At 39.7% G+C, this 20,415-nt stretch overlaps 1 protein-coding gene across 4 annotated transcripts in view; it reads right to left on the bottom strand.

Annotated features, from left to right (window-relative positions):
- Positions 1–19,414, bottom strand: part of STK4 (serine/threonine kinase 4) — an 87,627-nt gene extending 68,213 nt beyond the window's left edge. The window contains exons 1-4 of one of the 4 annotated variants that reach the window (XM_077873311.1): positions 19,265–19,414; positions 13,912–13,992; positions 8,172–8,300; positions 5,255–5,369 (exon numbers count right to left, since the gene is read on the bottom strand). In XM_077873311.1, the coding sequence (XP_077729437.1) occupies positions 5,255–5,369; positions 8,172–8,300; positions 13,912–13,992; positions 19,265–19,299 (360 nt within the window). In that variant the 5' untranslated portion in view covers positions 19,300–19,414. Of the gene's footprint in view, positions 1–5,254; positions 5,370–8,171; positions 8,301–9,252; positions 9,378–9,510; positions 9,592–13,911; positions 13,994–19,264 lie in introns of those variants that run through there. The other 3 variants (XM_077873312.1, XM_077873313.1, XM_077873314.1) reach the window with 3 other exon arrangements.
- Positions 19,415–20,415: the final 1,001 nt, after the last annotated feature.

Genomic DNA, 20,415 nt, shown 5'->3' with positions numbered 1-20,415 from the left:
GACCACAACATCTTCAACTGAATACCTAACAAGCATCATGTAAGCATAACATGTCAAAATCAAATTTTTTATTTCTACTGTTACCCTACTCATCTACTTACCACTCGCCCAACCTACTTATTCTTCCCACATTCTTCTCAGGGAAAGGCAGTTTGAATTGCCCTGGCTGAAAACCTGGAGGTCATCTTTGGTTCTTCCCTATGTTCAAAATATATCCATATATATCCTCTGTAATCACTAATCACCATGGTCCAAGCCACCAGCATGCCCTGCCTAAACTATCCAAATAATTTCCTAACTGGTCTTCCTAACTGCTTCTGCCCTTGACCCTTGACAATGTCTTTTCCACATGGCAGTGAGCCATAATGAGCCAAAATGAAAGCCAGGTATGCTCAAAATTTTCCAATGGCTTCCTGAGCCACTCAAAATTAAAGCCAGTCCTCATCAAAGTCTTACATGATCTAGTTCCCAGCTACCTTCATCCTCTACTACTTTCTATCTTGCTCATGCTGTTCCAGCCTTCCTTGTTGTTCCTCAAACACTCAAAGCACACTTCCAGTTCTGGACCTTTTCATCTCATGTTCTTTCTGCCTACACAATACTCTTCATGCAGAAAGTCAGAGAGGCCTTCCCCAGTTCCCTCCGTTCCTAGATCATTCTCTATTCATTGATCCTACCTTGTTGGTAAATGCAGTATTATATCCTCATCTGATTTACACATTTGTATACCTACATGTGATATCTTCCCTATTAGGAACATAACCCCATTTTAAAAAGTCTTTGGGGGCTCCTGGGGGGCTCAGGTGGTTAAGGGCTTCTAACTCTGGGATTCGGCTCAGGTCATTATCTCAGGGTCATGAAATTGAGCCCCACATCAGGTTCCATGCTCAGTAGGGAGTCTGCTTGAAGAGTCTCTCCCTCTGCCCGTCCCCCACTCATGAGTGCACCTGTGCTCTCTCTTGCTCTCTTTCCTTCTTGCTCTCTCTTCCTTCTCTTTCCTTCTTGCTCTCTTTTCCTTCCTTGCTCTCTTGTTCTCTTTCCTTCCTCCTTACAAATATGTAAGTCTTGGGCAGCCCAGGTGGCTCAGCGGTTTAGCATCACCTTCAGCCCAGGGAGTGATCCGGGAGACCAGGGATAAAGTCCCATGTCAGGCTCCCTTCATGGAGCCTACTTCTCCCTCTGCCTGTGTCTCTGCCTCTGCCTCTCTCTCTCTCTCTGGGTCTATCATGAATAAATAAATAAAATCTTAAAAAAAAAATGTAAGTCTTCAGACTTATTAAAAATAAATAAATAAAAAATAAAATGTCTTTGGTTTGTTTACTATTGTATCCCTAGCACCAAGAAAGCCACCCAGGACATAACAAGTCCTGAAAAAATATTTGAATAATGATGAATAAATGAAAGCAAGAATGCTGATCAACACAGAATATCTGCTCAGTTCCATGGTGATTTGGGGCAGACCTAACTCTAGTGCTAACCAAATGAAATCCATCAGCAAACTGTCTCCCTTTTGACAAACAACTCATATTTAGAAGACAGTAGGCTGTGGTGCAAAAAAAACCATGGGAATCGGGATGAGAAAGACCTAGTTTTTACCCTTGGCTCTACATTCTAGCTGTATGACCTAAGCAAGTTATCAAACTTCTCTTGGCCTCGGTTTCCCAAACTATAAAATAGGACTATCACCTTTCTTCAAGAATGTCATGGAAATCAGATGATGTAAGTCATATAAGAATACACACGGCTTAATAACTACTATGTTACCAGTCAATGAACAAATAGTTAACAAGCATCAATTATGAGCTAGGCACTCTGCTAATAACATTAAAAATAGCATTTATTGTATTGTAAGCACTGTTTTTGTAATTTTGTTAAATCTTTACAAAAATCATATCAAATAGGTACTATTATCATCACCATTTTATAGAAAACGAAGCTGAAGCACAAACAAGTAATTTGTGCTAACAAACTATAGAGCTCTTATTGTAGTCCAAGCAAACACTACTGATAAGGTTGCAAGCTAGAGTTTGAGTACCTTCTGCAGTGGAACAGAACAAAGTTCATGTGACTTATTACGCCTTATTCTAACCAGTTAAGCAAATCAGTTAAGGGAGCAGTGCCCAATATTAATATAATGTGAACCACAAATACAACCTTTACTTTTCTAGTAGCCACATTAGAAAAACAAGCAAAATTGGGGTGCCTAGGTGGCTCAGCCAGTTGAGTGTCTGCCTTTGGCTCAAGTCAGGATTGGGTCAGGTCCTGGGATTGAGCCCTGCATTGGGCTTCCTGCTCAGTAAGAAGTTTGCTTCTATCTCTGCCCCCCTCTGCTCAAGCTCTTTCAAATAAATAAATAAAAATCTTTAAAAAAAAAAAAAAACAGCAAAATTTAGGGATCCCTGGGCTCAGCGGTTTGGAGCCTGCCTTTGGCCCAGGGCGTGATCCTGGGGTCCCGGGATCAAGTCCCATGTCGGGCTCCCGGCATGGAGCCTGCTTCTCCCTCCTCCTGTGTCTCTGCCTCTCTCTCTCTCTCTCTATCACAAATAAATAAATCTTTAAAAAAAAACTATATTGTCTGTAAAAAAATAAATAAATAAATAATAAAAAATAAAAAGCAAAATTTAAAAAAAATAAAAATAAATAAAAGCAAAATTAATTTAAATTAATTAATTTTTAGTAATCTCCAAATCCAACATGGGGCTCAATCTCATAGCCCCAAGATCAAGAGTTACATGCTCCTCCAACTGAGCCACCCAGGCACCCCAAAATTAATTTCAATAATATATTTTAATCAATTTGTCCAAAATATTACCATTTCAACATGTGATCAATATATTAAAAATGTAAAGTTTTTGTTTTTCTTTTTGCAGTAACTCTTCAAAATCTGATATTTTATACTTATAGCACATCACAATTCAGACTAGCCACATTTAAAGTCCTTAATAACCACACATAGCTATTGACTGTCATACTGCACAAAACAGAATTAAAACATTTTACAAAATAATGTGTAATAATTAAAGATTAGCACTTAATAGCTTAAAATTACATAAATACAATAAACTAATATTAAAACATGCACCATCAAAATTCATTTTGGATGGTTTCAAAATACCTGAAACAATAACTTAATGCTGCACAGAAGGCCTGGAACCAAATTTTTTTTTAAGTAAGTTCCATGCTCAGCATGGAGCACAATGCAGGGCTTGAACTCACAACCCTGAGATCAAGATCTGAGCTGTAATTAAGAGTCAGATGCTCAACCAACTGAGCTCTCTCTGGAGCCCAATTTTTAATTCAATAAATTACTCAAGATTTGGGACTTCTTTAAATATATCTTATGGTAGGACATAATTCCTAGCTAAAGAATTTGCTATTTGATTAGAAAAAATTACTAATTCTGAATAATATAAATTAAGAAAAGGATATGGTCATATAGATAACCCAAAGTTACAACTGAGTTTTATTTTTATTGTTTTTGTAAATTATTATTATTTGAATTCCAGTATAGTTAACATACACTGTTATATTAGTTTCAGGTCTGTAACATAGGGATTCAACAATTCCATATATTACTCAGTGCTCACCATGATAAGTGCGCACTTACTCCCCTTCACCTATTTCACCCATCCCCCATCCACCTCCCTTCTGGTGACCATCTGTTTCGTTCTCTAGTGTTAAGAGTCCATTTTTTGGTTTGTCTATTTTTTCTGTTTGTTTGCTTGTTTGTTTCTTAAATTCCACATGTGAGTAAAATCATACAACACTTGTCTTTCTCTGACTGGCTTAGTTTGTTTAGTACTATACTCTTTAGATCCATCCATGTTGTGGCAAATGGCAAAATTTCATTCTTTTGATTGAAATTTGGTTGAATGATTGGTTGAATGATATTTATAAATATATATACACATATAAGGATACACCTCACATCTTCTCTATCCGTTCATCTTCCAATGGACATTGGGCTGCTTTCATGATTTGGCTGCTGTAAATAATGCTGCAATACACACAGGGGTGCATATATCCCTTCGAATTAGTTTTTGTATTCTTTGGGAAAATACCCAGTAGTATGATTACTGGATCTTAGGGTAGTTTTATTTTTAATTTTTTGAGGATACGACTTGAGTTTTAAAATATTCTTAACCTTATAATTTATATAGTGCCTCACAATATCCAAAGTACTTTCACATATTTAATTTTCACAATTCTGCAAATGCTTAATATAGGTATTATTCCTGTTTTTCTTATTAAAACAAAACTAACTAACTAACTAAAGGCTAAGTTGTCTCTGGCTTCTACTTTTATCCATTCACAGTCCACACAGAAGCCACAGCAGCAACAGCTTCTTGTTGTAGTTGGAATGAAAGTCAAACTCATTACTGTGGCCAACAATACCAACAGGATCCAGGTCTGCTCACCTATCTCACATCATCTCCTACAGGTTCCCCCAACCCTCTCCTCTTTCCTCACAGCAGCCTTCTTTATGTGCCAAACCTGTTCTAGCCTCAGGATCTTTGCACTTATTCCCCTACCTAGAATGTTCTTTTAGAAGTCTAGCTCCATCTTGTCATTCAAGTTTTACTTTAAATGCCACCTCCCTGAGTGGCCTTTCTCCATCATCCACTCTCAAGTAGCTCACTGAACACTCCCCACCAGTCCTGTTCCTTCAAAGAAATTCTCACTATCTGGTATTTCTTTTCTAGTTACCATCAATTGGCTTTTTGGTTGCCCTACTAGAAAATGTATAAGCACAAGAACAGGGTTGTTGTCTTCTTTACTACTGTATCCCTAGGGTTTAGAACAATGTTCTAGAAATATTTACTGTATAAACAACTAAATCTGAATTAAAGCCCTCGACTCCTAGCTTTTATTCTAGTGATCACAGTAAGGGCAAATAATCTTTCACAGAGATTATTCTCTAATTAATAGAATACAGACATTGTAAATCTATAATCATGCTGGGTAGGAGAAGAAAACCAAATCTAAATTTAAACATTTAAAACTCATTGCTTCACCAAGGTTTGATAGTCACTATTTTCTTTCCCACTATGAAATAAGCAAAACATGCTAAATATCACTGCATTGGGCTGATGTCAAAAACACCACTTTTAGGAGGCACCAGAAATAAAGGGGGAAAGAATCATGGAAAAGAGGAAATTCAACAGTCATCTTTCTTGGTACGGCAGTAGGAGAATGCCCAGGAATATAAGGCCAGAGACTAGCTCAGCTGCATTGTTCTAGAAGGTAAACTTACCGTTTTATTCCGTAATCGAATGATATCAGACACGGAACCAGCCCCACAGTACTCCATAACAATCCACAAGTCTGTGTTCTTAAAATAACTGCCATAATATTTGACTACGTGAGGGCTAAAGAGAGAGTGACAACAGAAATAAGTGAACAGCCTTCTATACATGAAAATTAGTTTCTCTGCTTAAAAGATCAATTATTCATATTTAAGGTTAAAATAGATGCCCTCTTGATAAAAATGTAAATATGAAGTAATTATCGTTTTCTAAATAATAAATAACCAAAGTGAAAAAATGTATGGGTACTTTAACCTGCATTTCTAGGTCTACAGTTCCTCCCAGGAAGAGAACTATAGCTATTCAAAAATAAATAGTTATCATCATAGTACTGTTTATAACAATAAAAACTTAGATACTATCTAAATGTCCAACAATAGGGAGTTTAAAAAATAATGATATAGCCATATAATGGAATAACCACAAATCCATGGAAAATATTATAGAAGAATATTTGATGACATAAGATAGCCTGCTTATAAAAAACAAAAAAGAAAAAAGAGAAAAGAAAAGAAAAGAAAAGAAAAGAAAAGAAAAGAGTTACATAATAGTAAGCACAGTGAAATTCCAAAAAGAGATATGGAAGGATACATATACCAAGTAGTATTTAAAATGATTCTCTCTCCAAAGGGAAAAGTAATTTTCTTTTCTTTTTATTTACATTTTTCCAAAAAGTCACATGTATTTTATAATAAGAAAAAAAAATCACACTATAGTCTATCATAAAGAAAAAATATTCAAGGGGAGCCTAGGTGCCTCAGTTCATTGAGCATCCAGCTCTTGATTTCTGGTCCGGTCATGATCTCAGGACCCTGGGATCAAGCCCCATGTCGGGCTCCCTGCTCAGCAGGGAGTCTGCTTGTCTACCTCTCCCTCTGCTCCTCCCCACTGCTCATGTGTGCCCATTTGATCTCTCTCTCTTTCAAAAAATAATATTTTAAAAAAAATTTAAAAAGAAAAAATATCAGTATCAGACCTGGAATTTTGGGTCTCAAGCTTGAAGAGAGATACCAAATGAGATTTCAGAGAAAAGTCAAATATCCTATTAAAATGAAATAATCTGCCCACTGAGAGCTACTAGCTTTAATTAGATTGTTATCAAGGCTAAATAATGTTGCATTATTACCAAAGATGCTAAAATGTACCCGGTTTCATCAATGCTCAGAATTTCAAATGTCCCTCACTCTTGGGAAACATGCCAATGACAAGGACAGCAGGAAATACACACGATTAATGAAGACATGGATGAGTTAAGCCTCTGAGGTACAGGTTCCCACATCTGCTCTCCCTCCCTTAAATTCCTATAGTATTTACTGCCTTTACAAGGAAGTAATCTCAGCTATTTACTGTTGGAATGTCTTCTATGTATCTTGTATCATCGGCTAGATTTTCCCATACATATATAGGCCTGGTCTACCCAATTTGTCTCTAAACTCCCAGAGAACAAGAACTCTGCCCCGTACTTCTCTGTACTCCTTACCATGCTTAGCAGAGTAGGCTCTTCGAAATAACTCTTCTTTAATTAGACATATTTGCATACTCTGTTTGAAACATAGCTCTTGTGTAACCTAACAGAAGAGTCAAAGTCCCTTGGGGCGCCTGGGTGACTTAGTTAAGCATCTGACTCTGGATTTTGGCTCAGGTCACGATCTTGGGGTGGTGGGATCAAGCCCTGAGTCAGGCTCTGCGCTCATGGGGAGTCTGCTTGAGATTCTCTCCCCTTCTCCCCCTGCCCTTCTCTCCAGCTCTCACATATTCTCTCTTTCTCTCAAAATCAATCTTTAAAAAGGAGTGGCAAAGTTCAATGTGCCAACTGGAAAGAGCTTCTATACTGTATGTATCTCATAGAGGTGGGAAAGGAAAACTTCTACCAAACTATGGTCCATCCAGTCAAGAAATACATTTCATCTAGTAGAGAATAACCATAAAAGTGTAAGAATAAAAGAAAGGAAGGGAGGGAGAAGAAGAGAAGTAACTGCATTCACAAGCCTGTGAGATCTAAGGGCTCCTGGGCAAATTTCCTCATAGGCAGCCTCACCTGCCCCAATGCTGAAACTTTACAAATTGGAGATCCTAAGCTTTCTGCTGACCACAAGAGCTTTGGGAGGATGGATGCAGCCTCTGGAGCAAGACACTCTCATTCTCCTTTCCACTCTCTAGAGCTGGCATTGCCCCTAAGTTTGTATATCTCTTAAATTTAAACAGTAGTGGGAAGCCAGCTCCATCACTGCAACCAATTCATGTTGTGACTGAATTTCAGAAGAGATCACGTGCCTTTCTGCGGCTGCCTGGTGGCCTGACTTCCTGCTTAAAGCATTTGACAAATCTTAGTTCCTCAAAAATAAAATTCTTAACTACTCTGAGCTTGAAGAATTCTTTTTTAAATGTGAAGGAACAGCAATACATTTTAAAAATGCTCTTTTTTATGGATCTATCTGATATTCTAATGTTTCTACAGCTAAAAGTATTTTGATTATCTCTTCTTAGCTATCTCTACAGAAATGTTTTCTCAATAGGAAGTAAAAGAGATCATTATCAGACGGAGAAAAAAAAAAAAAAAAAAAAAAAAGCCAGCCCCACCACCTTCTGCCTCTCTGGCTCCTCTTCCTAGTTTTGAAATAGGGAGCTTACTGCAAAAACAAAACAAAAAAAATCTATGCAGAAACAGAAGCTATAAAAATTTAGCTACTAAAACACACATTTTTTTTATCAGATTTGTTTCTGAAAAGAACATGCATAGTGATTCCACCTAAACTTTCTCTTCCGCAAAATCTCTAAGTAAATACATCTGTACGTGTTAAACTCCAAATAATCACAGCTAATCCAAAACCATGTTCTGTCCAAAGTAACACCACATGCCTTTACCTGTCACATTGCTGCATGATAGAGATTTCTTTGATTATCTCCTGTAGGTCTGATTCCACTGGAACTTGCTTAATTGCAACAATCTGACCAGTCTCTTTGTGAATAGCTTTGTACACACTGCCATAGGACCTGTGATTGGGGGAAAGAGAACATTTATAAAGGCAACGCGAGTCCAGAGATAAAAAGTGGTAAAACAAAGGCAACTCATGGTTCTAATTTATATCCCTAAGTGCCTAATACACCTATATTATTTATAACTGTAAAACTGAAATAGCTAAAGTACTTTGGGGAAAAAACTGTTAATTTCACATTTAATCTTGACTGAAGGTATTCAATTAAAATAATCACTATTATAGTAACTATCATGCATTGCCTGCCTGATGTCTGCTAGAAACTGTGCATCATCCTAATTCATCCTTACAAAAAATAAACAGAAGAAGTCATTAACCCTATTTCATAGAAAAATGTGTAAAGACTCAGAGGTTACAGGACTTGTCCAATTTCAGAGGTGAAAAATAAGTGGCCAGGCCAGGATGTAAATCCTGATGTGTCTGAATACAAAGCTTATGTTCTCCCCATATCTACCCAGACTAGAATGCAGAAATGGAGATCTATGTATTCTTGTGTTCACTCCAGTACCACAAGGTCCTTCCATCCTTGCTCCTTAATTGCAATAATACTTAAAACATTATGGAAACTAATTCAAAATATAAGTCCCTTCAAATGTTAGTATCATGTGAACACAGTACACACAAAGCCTTTTATTCCATCTTCCCTTAGGAACTTATCATCAAAATAAATACAAAGCTATCTGTCCATTCAGTTTGGGGCCCAAAAGAACATGAGACTTAGAATAGAAAGACCAAGGATTTGCACCCTACCCTCATGACATATTGGCCATCATTTGCAAACATATTAACCTTCTCATACCTAAATGTTCTCACCTGTAAAATGACAACTCAAACTACAAGACAGTTGTTATGGTCAAATATCATCACCCCACACTGATTACATTTTCACTGGAAACCTTGATGGCTGTCAGTGAAAACACAATTGAGTCTTTCCTTCTTCCCAAACCCACCTATTTCTTCACACTGTCTTGGCGAAAAAACAACAGAACAGCACCACCTGATGTATTAAAGTAGCTGAGAGCTCTAGCTGCCAAAATGATGCTCCAGAACATTTCAAAGTGAAAGTAAGATAAAACTAAAAAAAAAAAAAATATGCAAAACACATTTTAAAATTTCCATCCCATCAGACCCCCTTATGTTGGCAAAACTAGTATAATGATCCTTAAAAGTTACATAATTTTTTTTCCCAGAGAAAGGCAACCACTGACCGTGTATGGAATACCTGCCTGCTGCCCCTTCTTCCTTATGAAGATAAAATTCTGATTCACTGGGACAGCCAAGGCTTGTTCCTAGGGGATAAAATACGGCAGTCCAGATAGTCAGCATTCCTATTCCTTCTGCTGGTGACTGAACTAGTAGTAAGCATAGGACCTAGCTCTGGTCAATGAAATTTGAGGGGAATTCTGAAGGGATTCTGTGAGAGGCTTTCTTCCCTGATGAGAAATGCACAAGAAGGCCCATTTTTACCTGCCACTTCCTTTCCTACTTTGGTTACCATTTTGTAAGGCATGATGGGTGAAACTAATGCAGCCATCTTAAGATAATTACAAAAATGCTAAACCATTATCAAGCCAGTTCATCATTCATCAACCCCAGCTTTATTATTACTTAGTTGCCCTTATAAAATGCCCTTCTTGGTCAGCCATTGCTTGTTGGGTATTCTGTTATTCTATAAAGTTATTCTTGATAACACTAGGTCCTATATGTATGAAAATGTCCGTATTTCACATTCTCATTGGAATCAGTTCTGCTGGATAGAGTTCTTGGACATTAGCTTTCCCTCAGCACCCTTTCTACAGTTTTCCAGTTTCTATTAGTTGCTAAGAAGTTGGCTATCATCGGATTATCACCTTTCATAGGTAATCTCTCTTCCGGTAGCACTCAAGATTTCCTCCTTATCCTTCAACATTCTACAATTTTACTATAAAATAACTAGGAGTTGATTCATTTGGCACTTCATAAGCTTCTTCCATTTGAGGGCACAGGTTTTTCTTCAAGTCTGGATATTCTCAGCATTATCTATTTCCTATCTCTTCTATTATCTCCTCTAGAATTCCTATTAGACTTATATTGCAGCTCCTCAATACATGCTGACCTGATTTCTAACAGTTATTTCTCTGTCCTGCATTTTGTGATCAGTTTCATTTCTATCTCTCAATTCACAAATTCTTTCAGCTTGTCTAGTTCACTGTTTTTCCAACTTCTTGGGCTTCCAGAACTTCAATCATTGCCAAGATTCCCAACTTTAATTTTTCCTGTAACTATCTGCTCCTGTTCATCACCCGGTGTTCTTAAGGATGTTATTCCCTCCTTGTATCTTTTTGAAAATCATCAACAAACATGTTAAATCCCTTCTGAGATTGCTTCATTGTTTCTATTTCCTTAGATGTGAATTCTCCCATTTGTTCTGCTCATTATTCCATAGCAGTATATTCCTTGATTGGGTTTTCTTTTATCTCAAATGATTTTCCTCTACACAGTGCTAACTGCCACGAGCATTTCATGTATCTTGATGGTTTCATGGTTCTCTCATCCAGTTAGCTAGATGCTACAACTTGAAGTTGGTTTTGTGTTAGGAGTTGGGGGATTTTTGCCTCTCTAAATCCCAAACCTGAATGCAGTCAAGGCCCAGTTCCTATTGTCAAACCAGTACCTCCACTTTTTTCCCAGGCCACAGGCCAATGAGATTTTCTAACAGTGATCAGGCAAATTTATTTCACCTTTAGTTCATAGATGGGGAGCCTCATCCATCCCACAACTTCATGTAGGAAGCACACCTACCATCTTCTGACAAGGACAGGGCAAGCTTTACTCTCCTCTTACTATTACATAGCTTTTCCATCCCTGGTCCATAGCTGGTCATGTGTGCTTTTATCTAAAAATTTAATTTTCACTCCTTAGTTTTATCTATTTGAAATGGAAAGAGAGGTCTCTGCACATACTCAGCAGTCCTGACCAGAACACTTCCCACACCTTCCTATACTATCTTGAGAGCAAAGAATACTCCAATAGCTTATATGAACAAGTAAGATTCATGATTCCACATATCGCACTTACAGTAACCTGAAGAGAACTTAGAAGGCTTCAGTAATTGTTGCTTTTAGGCAAGTCCTGTAAGACCTGATTCCCTACATAATAAAAACTACAGTGACTCAATGAATTTTGACCAGTAGAGAACAAAAATCATGGGAAGTAGGGGTTCTACATGAGCCATACAAAGCAAGGATCAATTTGGAAAAACAGAAACAATGTAGTATCTGAAGCCAAATTAATTAGATATAAGTCTTAACAATACCACTCACTAGCTATAAAATGAGGAGCAAGATGTTTTTGTTATCCTATGACAAAAACTTGAATGAGTCAAGGTGTAAAACTTTAAGTATAATAGAAGGAAAAAGGTGCTAAGTTCTTATTCAAAATACTTTCCAAGCATGGTGGGTCACTTGTCCTGGTCTGGAGTGTTGGATCTACTCTGCCACAGATCCACAGGACTTCCTCCATATACAGAACAACTGTGGGTTCCAGGGACTCTAACACAGTCCATCAGGCAGAGCTCATTTCATAAGGCACAAGTCAGTGAGTGTTCACAATCTACTCATTTTCCAGAACAATTAAAGGATGGCATGGCAGTTTGTATTTCAACAGTTAAATGGAGTTAAGGTCTTCCTCCAGGATTCTGTTAGTTCGATGAAGCTTGTTCAGGTTCATTCAGTCACGATGACAGAAATCCAAGCATCTATGGTAACACTTAAAAGAACACTATGGATAAAACAAGGAGAAAGATCTGAAGCTTTATTTCGATTTTCTTGCTGGTTTTATCTTTGTAAGGAAATTCCAAGTTTCTTGATGAAGCCACGCACAGATCTAAAAGACAATTAAAAACAATCATAATTAGCTTAGTTGCCCCTTCCTATATTATCAGAATATATTACTGAGATATTTTCTGTCTGTAGTTTTCTTTTGGTGTTCCCCAAACCCAATCAACTCAAACATGGCTCCCTCTAGGAATGCCTAAATATACTGAGGATTTAAGATTTAACTGTAATTTGATATGATATAGTCTGAAATATGCTTCAGTGGGTAGACTTAACAACAAAATAAGCATAGCTGCCATTTATTGAGCACTTACTATGTGACAGGTACTATACTCAGTACTTTACCCCTATTATCTTGTATTTTGGGTAATGCTGGACATAACCCAAATGACGGGTATACTAATATCTCTGCTTTTTAGCTGTGGTTTATGAAGCTTCAAAATATTAAGTAATTTGCTCAAGCTCACTCATTTATTGTAACTAATAAACAGTAGAGCAAGGGTTTTAACACAGGTATAACCTCAGAGTTTATGCCCATACTACTGTAACACACTTCTATCAAAAACGAAAGAAACTAGTTAAAAAAAAAAAAGAAAAGAAACAAGTTAGTTACCCATTTAATTATGCCTACCATGCTTTATCTTATTCAACCTGTAAACACTGTGAGATGAAGGGCATTAGACTCACTTCATTGAGGAAACTAGCAAGGAGACCAAGCTACAGCTGAAAAGGACAGGCAAGAGATGTGGAAGGTCTATCACTTTCCCATACCTTTAAGGATGCCAAGTCAGCTTGCAGTCTTCGCATTCATTTTGTACTTGTCTTCTAACAGCACAGCTGGTGGCCTCTTTTACTTCCCTTCTCTGGTTGATGTCTTCATTCCAAAGAGTATTTTTCCAACTTATAAAAAGATGACTAATGTTTTTTACAAGGAGGCAATCCATGAAAACAAAACCTATGCCATGTAATCCAGGATCAGGTTTAACATTGCTGACCTATATTAGACATACATAACACTAAACCCCAAAATAATTTAATGACATATAAGACTTGATTCCAAGGACACACAACACTTAAACAATAGACATTTTAAAAAGTAAGTATTTCAGGTCTTCTCTTGAACTATAAGTACTCTTGAGAGGCTGAACATGTAGACACACACACACACACACACACCTGCTTATTTATGCAGAAACTATCACTGAAGAATACACAAAAAACCACTGTTACTAAATACCATTTCAGCAGTATTTTATACACTTATTCACAAATTTGGATTTCAAGTAGTCCGCTGGTTCCCAACCTGGAATTGTCAACCTCCTGGAAGTTGTGAAGGTAGTGACAGTCCTTGATTTACTTACTATACTTCACAAAGCTACATTAACTAAAAAGCTGAATTCCATTTTATTGAAACAATAATTATTACGAATGCACCAGAAACTCTGAACAGCAAATAAAAATGATTAATAAAAATTTTAAATGAAGTGTAGACTAGTCAATGCTGTTACGTAAAATCATGTAAATTATGGATTCTATAAAAGAGAAACCAATAGATGCCCTTGGTGTTGAAGAGGCATCACTAAATCTGTCTATAATAGTAACTGGAGGAAAAAGGGAGAGGGCATTTCAAGCTATATACATTTACCCACCCCCCCTACCCAGAGCAGTGTCATATGTAACATTCCTCCTCCTTAGGTTTGTGAATTATTGGCATAAGAAAGGTTCAGCTCCTTCTGGTGTTGGAGGAAGAAAAATATTGGGACCTACCAGTCTACCTGTATTTTCTGTACTTACCCTTCTCCAAGTTTCTCTAAGACATCAAATACTTCTTCTGGTTGTTTAGTTAAACTATCTTCATCCAACTTTTTCAGCTGCCTGGGAATGAAGAAATAAAAACAAAATACTTTTTGCTTGCTAGCAACTAGACCACAAAATGCATTATATTACAATTAGCATCTTAGGAATTACTCTATAAAGCTTCTACTAGTAAACAACAACAAAGGCAAGCTAACAGACTTTTTTAAAAGCTTTATTTATTTAAGTAATCTCTATACCTATTGTGGGGCTTGAACTCATGACCCTGAGATCAAGAGTCCCACACACTTCCGACTGAACCAAACAGGTGCCCCAAGCTAAGAGTCTTAAGGGATGCTGAAAGGCTGTCTATGGCAGTATTCACCTGTCCTGGGTCTCTCTGGTAAACATAATCAGGACGAGAGGGTAAAGAACTACCAAGCATCATACTACAGTTCAACAGATATAAGAAATTTTCTAACAAAAGTTGTTCTCAAATGGTTTTGACTGCCTTAAGAAGTCCCTAGTTCCCCATCACTGGAGAACTTAAACAGAATATGAATCATCATTTGGCTTAAATGCTACAGAGTCGATTCAAGCTTTGACAGAACCTTTGAAATCCATTTAAATCTTGAGATTCCATGAATTAAAATAGCATAATTATCTCTTCAGAAGAGATGTTTAATGTAAGGTTAACTACGAATTAAAACATGGTCTCAGGGATCCCTGGGTGGCGCAGCGGTTTGGCGCCTGCCTTTGGCCCAGGGCGCGATCCTGGAGACCCGGGATCGAGTCCCACGTCAGGCTCCCGGTGCATGGAGCCTGCTTCTCCCTCTGCCTGTCTCTGCCTCTCTCTCTCTCTCTGTATGACTATCATAAATAAATAAAAATTAAAAAAAAAAAAAAACAAAAATAAAAATAAAATAAAACATGGTCTCAGACTGGAGGCCAAGGAAGACAGAGACTCTTGCTCTAAGCAAGATTTTGGTAATTGGGTCAAAACATAGGGATTCTTTTTTTTCTTTTCTTTTTTTTTTTTTATGGTGCCAATTTTAAATGGGATTCTATTGGTATCACAGAAACAGAAAGTGGAAGACAGAGACTCTTGCTCTCTCTAAGCAAGATTTTGGTAATTGGGTCAAAACATAGGGATTCTATTGGTATCACAGAAACAAAAAGTGGAAGGTATACACTTAGACATGATCAAACGTGAAAAAGAACTATGCAGCTAGGAATTTCAAAAGACTCAGAAAGAGACTCTCCCATGAGCAGCTGTGTACTTCCAACAAGTCCCCAAAATCAAAGATACATGGCTGCCTATAATTTCCAGATAATTCAGACTTTTCTGACTATGCTAGACATAGTAAATAACAAACATGAGAAGTTATAAATTAACAATTTTTTTAAAACTCTGAGACATCTGAAATTTATTAATGGGCTTAAAGGAGCTTACCAAGGAATATTTATGTGTGTGTATGTGTATATCTTCTACACAATGGTTTCCTGAAACTACAAAGGACAACAAAGAAAAGAGAGCTCAGGAAATGGTGAAATTATGGAAGTAATAGCACTGGAAATTTCTTTGTAGAGAAAAGGTTTAAACTAGCTGGACAATACCAGTTTTTACAAGAAAAGACTTGAATTACACACATACACACACACACACACACACACACACACAAATGTGTACCTTCCTGGAGGAAATAACAAAACCAGAAGAAAAGACAGAAATCCCTGAACACACTGAGTGTATCCACCCATAAACACTGATCCCTGAAGGACAATCTCGCATGATTCTATAAATGTCAAAGATTACACACGAGAGAAATGGTGAAATGCTCCAAGTCAGTAATTGCCACAACTTGAAAATTAACAAAATGACCACAGTGACCTTTGAAAATCAAAAGGTCCTAAACATTAAATTCCAATGACATCATAAAAACTAGCTTCAAAACAAAAAGGGCTGAAGTGAAACTCCTCTTAAACTTCAGAAGTGAACTCAGACCTCAGAAAGAACATCGCATGAACCAGGGAGATTTTGTGTGTGTGTGTGAAGTACTGAATTCATAATTGTATAAACAATGGACAATACCTCATTTCTCAAGTATAATTAAACAGCTTATATAAAGGAAGATGAAATGTGTTCTTTTGAAGTGTTGACTTTGTGGTTTATAAAAAGCAAAACTCACTATTTCAATTACTCTGAGACCACAACATAACAAAGGAAACTGCCCCAGGCATAAGAAAAACAGCTGCAAGCCCCTGATAATCCTCTGACAGACAAACTGTATATACCTGCTCAGAGACTTCTCTAAAACAATCTACTTGAGTTTTTTGTTTGTTTTTGATCAGGGCTTAATAGATCTTTATCTCTCTGCCTAATAACCCAGAGGTGGCTAATAAATATCTCCTAAATGGATCAATGAAGGTACTGATCAGAACCCCAAACTTTTATTGGCAATCCTTGTCAGTTTCCGAAGAACAGAATTACCCCCTAAAAAGGATTACCAGATTATCAATAATTAAGATTTCTATGGAAAATCTTTTGATAAGTTACTCTTAATGATATTTTATACCATAAGTCTTCATGGAAGAAGCACAAAACAGCCTCACTGATGAGTCAGCTTTCAGCTGGGACTTCCCCAGGTCCTAGGTAGTTTCACTGCTCACTCATAAAAGAACAGGCCTGGCCAACACATCGTCTGTGGACCAAACACCAGCAGATGCTCCTCTCCTAAGTCAGATGGCCACATGGCCAGCCAAGCATCCCAGAATTGCACTCTACATCCTCCACCATACTATCATTATCTAACTCCAGCTCGCTTTTAAAAATCTTAATCTCCTACATAAACCATCAGCTTTAATCTCCCATCATTCAGTCACACAAACGTCAAGCTCATGAACACAAAGAGCATTTCTTGCATTGAGATTGCTATCCCTTGCTGGAAACACATGCCAACTGAATCTCTGAAAAGCCACCATATCTCTCCAAACATAAACAAGGGTATTTATGAAGTAGTTACTCACAGGTTTGGCTCACTCTGAAGCCTCTTTCTCCATCTTAGGACTCTTATAAGGTTCATTTTATTTATGTATACCTATCCCACTTTCCATTCAGAATTTGCTATGGGTACAACAAATGTGTAAGATAAATTGATGATTTTTTAAAAATGATAATAAATGAAAATTTGTGCCCCTCCCTAAATTCCTCTGTTCAAGTCCTAAGCCCCAGGACCTCAGAATGTGACTTTATTTAGAGACAGGGACTTTAAAGAGATAATTAAGGTAAAATAGGTCATATGGGTGGGCCCTAATTCAATATGACTGGTGTCCTTATAGGAGATAAGGACGCATAGAGGTATAGAAAGAAGACCATGTGAAGACACAGTAAAGAGACAGCCATCTAATGCAACTAATAAAGTTAATCTGCTGCAGATTAGGTACTTCACTAGTAATGATGAGCAGGAAAGCACCAGTCATTCAAGAATTCAGCCCTGCAATGCCCTTCTCTTTCTCATTTAATAAATTTCTTAAAATCCAAAAGATCCAGGAATGAGCATGCCCAAAAACAAAAACGTGTACTCTTTTGCCCAAGATTATATAACACAAGGCAAACATAGAAACAAAACTCAAGATTCTTAATTCTCTTTTCAATTAAACCGAATGCATTTCAGAAAGAAACATCACCAGTGTACATTTATAGCTGGATCACTATGGTGCTCTGGCACTTGCTAACATACACGGGCCCTGTGGAACAGGGGTACTTCCAGGGCAGCATCAGAGGGAGCAGTTACGAGCATGGACTTTGAACCAGACCGCCTGGTTTAAAACCCCAGCTCTGCCACTTAACTAACTGTGGAATCTTCCACAAATCACTTAAAACTCTCTGTGCCTCTGTTTTATCACCTGTAAAATAGAGATCTGGAGATAACCACCTTGTAGGATTGTTGTGAAGACTGAAAGAGTTATAATGAAGTGAACCACACAAAATTACCATTTTTATAGGTCAATTACGTGTGGTTCACCAGGAGACACGGAAAGCACTGAGAACGGTCCCCGGCACCCAGCTAAGTGCTGTATATGTAAGAATCATTATCATTTCCGTTCAGCACGCTACAGTAGGGTGAATTATGAGTCCATCTCAACCAGCTATTTGCCTTCTGCAATATTTGTGTACTTCAACTAAACCCCAAGTGTGCAGCCCAGGCACCTCTCCTTTGCCCCACACTCCCACACACTGAACACTTCCTAGTTTAGTGCTCATTCTGCTGCAGGAAGTCAGAGATCTCTGTGAAATAGAAGCTAACTACACTGCACCGCAAAGAAGCATGACTCTCCTGATCTCTGCTCTCTCCCTCTTTTTCTCCAGATGTGGCAAAGTGACACCAGACCCCAGTGTCCCCAGAGCAAATCAATGAGACAGCCAAAACCAACAACGCAAGAGTTCACACTTTCTAGGACCAGCCACATCCCTGATCTCGACTTAAAACAATTCCAGGTAGCAGCGGGATCTGGAGCTGATACAAAACAATAGAGGCCTGAAAAGGGCCCAGTCTGGTCAGGTCATGACCCAGACCTACGGCAAAGAAGGAAACACCTAGGACTGTATCTCAACTCTTCTGGGCCTCTATTTGCCCTTCTTGAAAATATCCTCTTACTTCCTAATCCACCTCTTAATGTCAGGTTCGGAAAGCTGAGGATGTAAGGAAAACTAGGAAGGCACGGGCCATCAGGAATAAAAGATGTCACACTCCTCCCAGAGTGCAGACCCTACCCAGAAGACGCTCTAAATGCTCTCCTGCACGAAGCCCTCCCTTGCTGCACCTTCGCCCTTTCTCGGTGTGCCTTCAGCCTTAGGCGCAAAGCTTTCCCCCTCCACAGATTCTCCCCACCGCATCCCGCAAGTGGGACCCCTTCCCTTAGAAAGTCCTCCCAGCCTTTCTCTGCTCGTACCTGACCCACACTTTGGACCCCTCTAGGTTCTCCTCCTGCTACAGCATCGCCCCTACCCCAATGAATGGGTCCTAGGACGGCCTCCCCCCGAGCCGCCCCCGCCCTCGGCAGGTGCTCTCCCTAACTCGTCCCCACGTCCCTCAACAGCTGCTCCCTTCAGCAGTGCCCCCTCCCGCCAGGATCCCCCCCCCGCCCACAGCAAGTGCTCTCTCTCCCCAGCCAGCCCCACGTTTATCACCCTGGGCGCGTGCTCGCCTCTGCTGGACCCCCTCCCACTCAGCAGGTGCCAGGATCGCCTAGCCCGGCTGGTCCCTGTCTCCGGGGGCGCACCCGGTGCCTCCCCTCCGCCAGTTCCCGCCTTTCCCGGTCCCCCACCCCCTGCTCTCAGCCGGCCCCTCACCGGCGCGGCGGGTTCCTCAGCTGCACCGTCTCCATGGCGCTGCCGGCAGCCGCCCAGACCCGCTCACTGCTCCATCCTCCCCCGGGACCTCCCCGAGCCCGCCCCGCAGACCCTCCCACACTTCCGCTTTCCGCCCCCACCGGAAGCGGCGCGCGGTGCGCGAGCGGGGCGGGGCGGGGCGGGGCGGGGGCGGGGCGGCCGGGCGCTGGCCCGGACCACGTGGTGCGGAGCGTGAGTCACGTGGCGCGCGGCGCGCGGACCCGGAACCCCGAGCGTCCTTCCCCGGGCTGGGCTCCGTCCGCGGCCGCGCCTTGGGGCGACTCTGCTCGCCCGGGACACTCGGACTCGGGCCGACCCTCGTTCCTCGGAGATACTGAGGCTTCCTGCGAAGCGCCGGCGATTCCTAACCCGCCGAGTCCTACGCGATTCCTGGGAAGCGCTGCTCCAGGGACTCCTGGAGGTATCGGTGGGTTCCTGCCGCTCCAGCCGGTTGCATTCTCGTCCCAGACGGAGGCCGGGCCGCCCCTGGATGTCACGGAACATCGGGCTGCAAATTGCTCAGCTTCTTTTCTTAACGGCCTGTCACCTTTGAGTCCGTTTGCGGACCTAAAGATAATCGTGATTAAGTGCTTGCCAGGTGCCAGCTTACCTGTCTCATTTAATCATCCTCATACGAACCCTGTAACGTTGCACCCAATTTTTTTTTTTTTAATGTATTTGACGCACAGTGCTTACCACGTTCTCGGTGGTTTACTAGAATTAATTCATTTAATACTCCTAATAACCCTGTGAGGTGAATACTATTATTGCTCTCTTTTTTAAAAGTCCCTTCCTAAAAATACCGATTTGGAGATTTAGATACAGGTCAGACCCAGTGCAAAGCCTGCACTGAGTCTGACCAAACTGGACAACCATTGATGTGTACCCTCTGTTGGGGCGTGAGGGTCAGGGTCTCCTCTCCGCTCAAGAGCTCTAGTTCCAGCTATGGCAATCTGTAAACCCTCAGTTGCCAAAAGCATATTCCACCCAATTACCCATGGGGTAAGTTACATGAGAAAACATCACTGTTTTTAATTGTCCTGCTTTTCCCGAAGGTTGTCATCCATGAAATTAACGCCTGAGCATCCACTTTTCAGGGCCACCCATGTATG

This window comes from Canis aureus, chromosome 26 (genome assembly GCF_053574225.1).
Source record: "Canis aureus isolate CA01 chromosome 26, VMU_Caureus_v.1.0, whole genome shotgun sequence".
NCBI classification, from domain to species: domain Eukaryota; kingdom Metazoa; phylum Chordata; class Mammalia; order Carnivora; family Canidae; genus Canis; species Canis aureus.
This window is presented reverse-complemented; position numbering and strand designations above follow the sequence as displayed.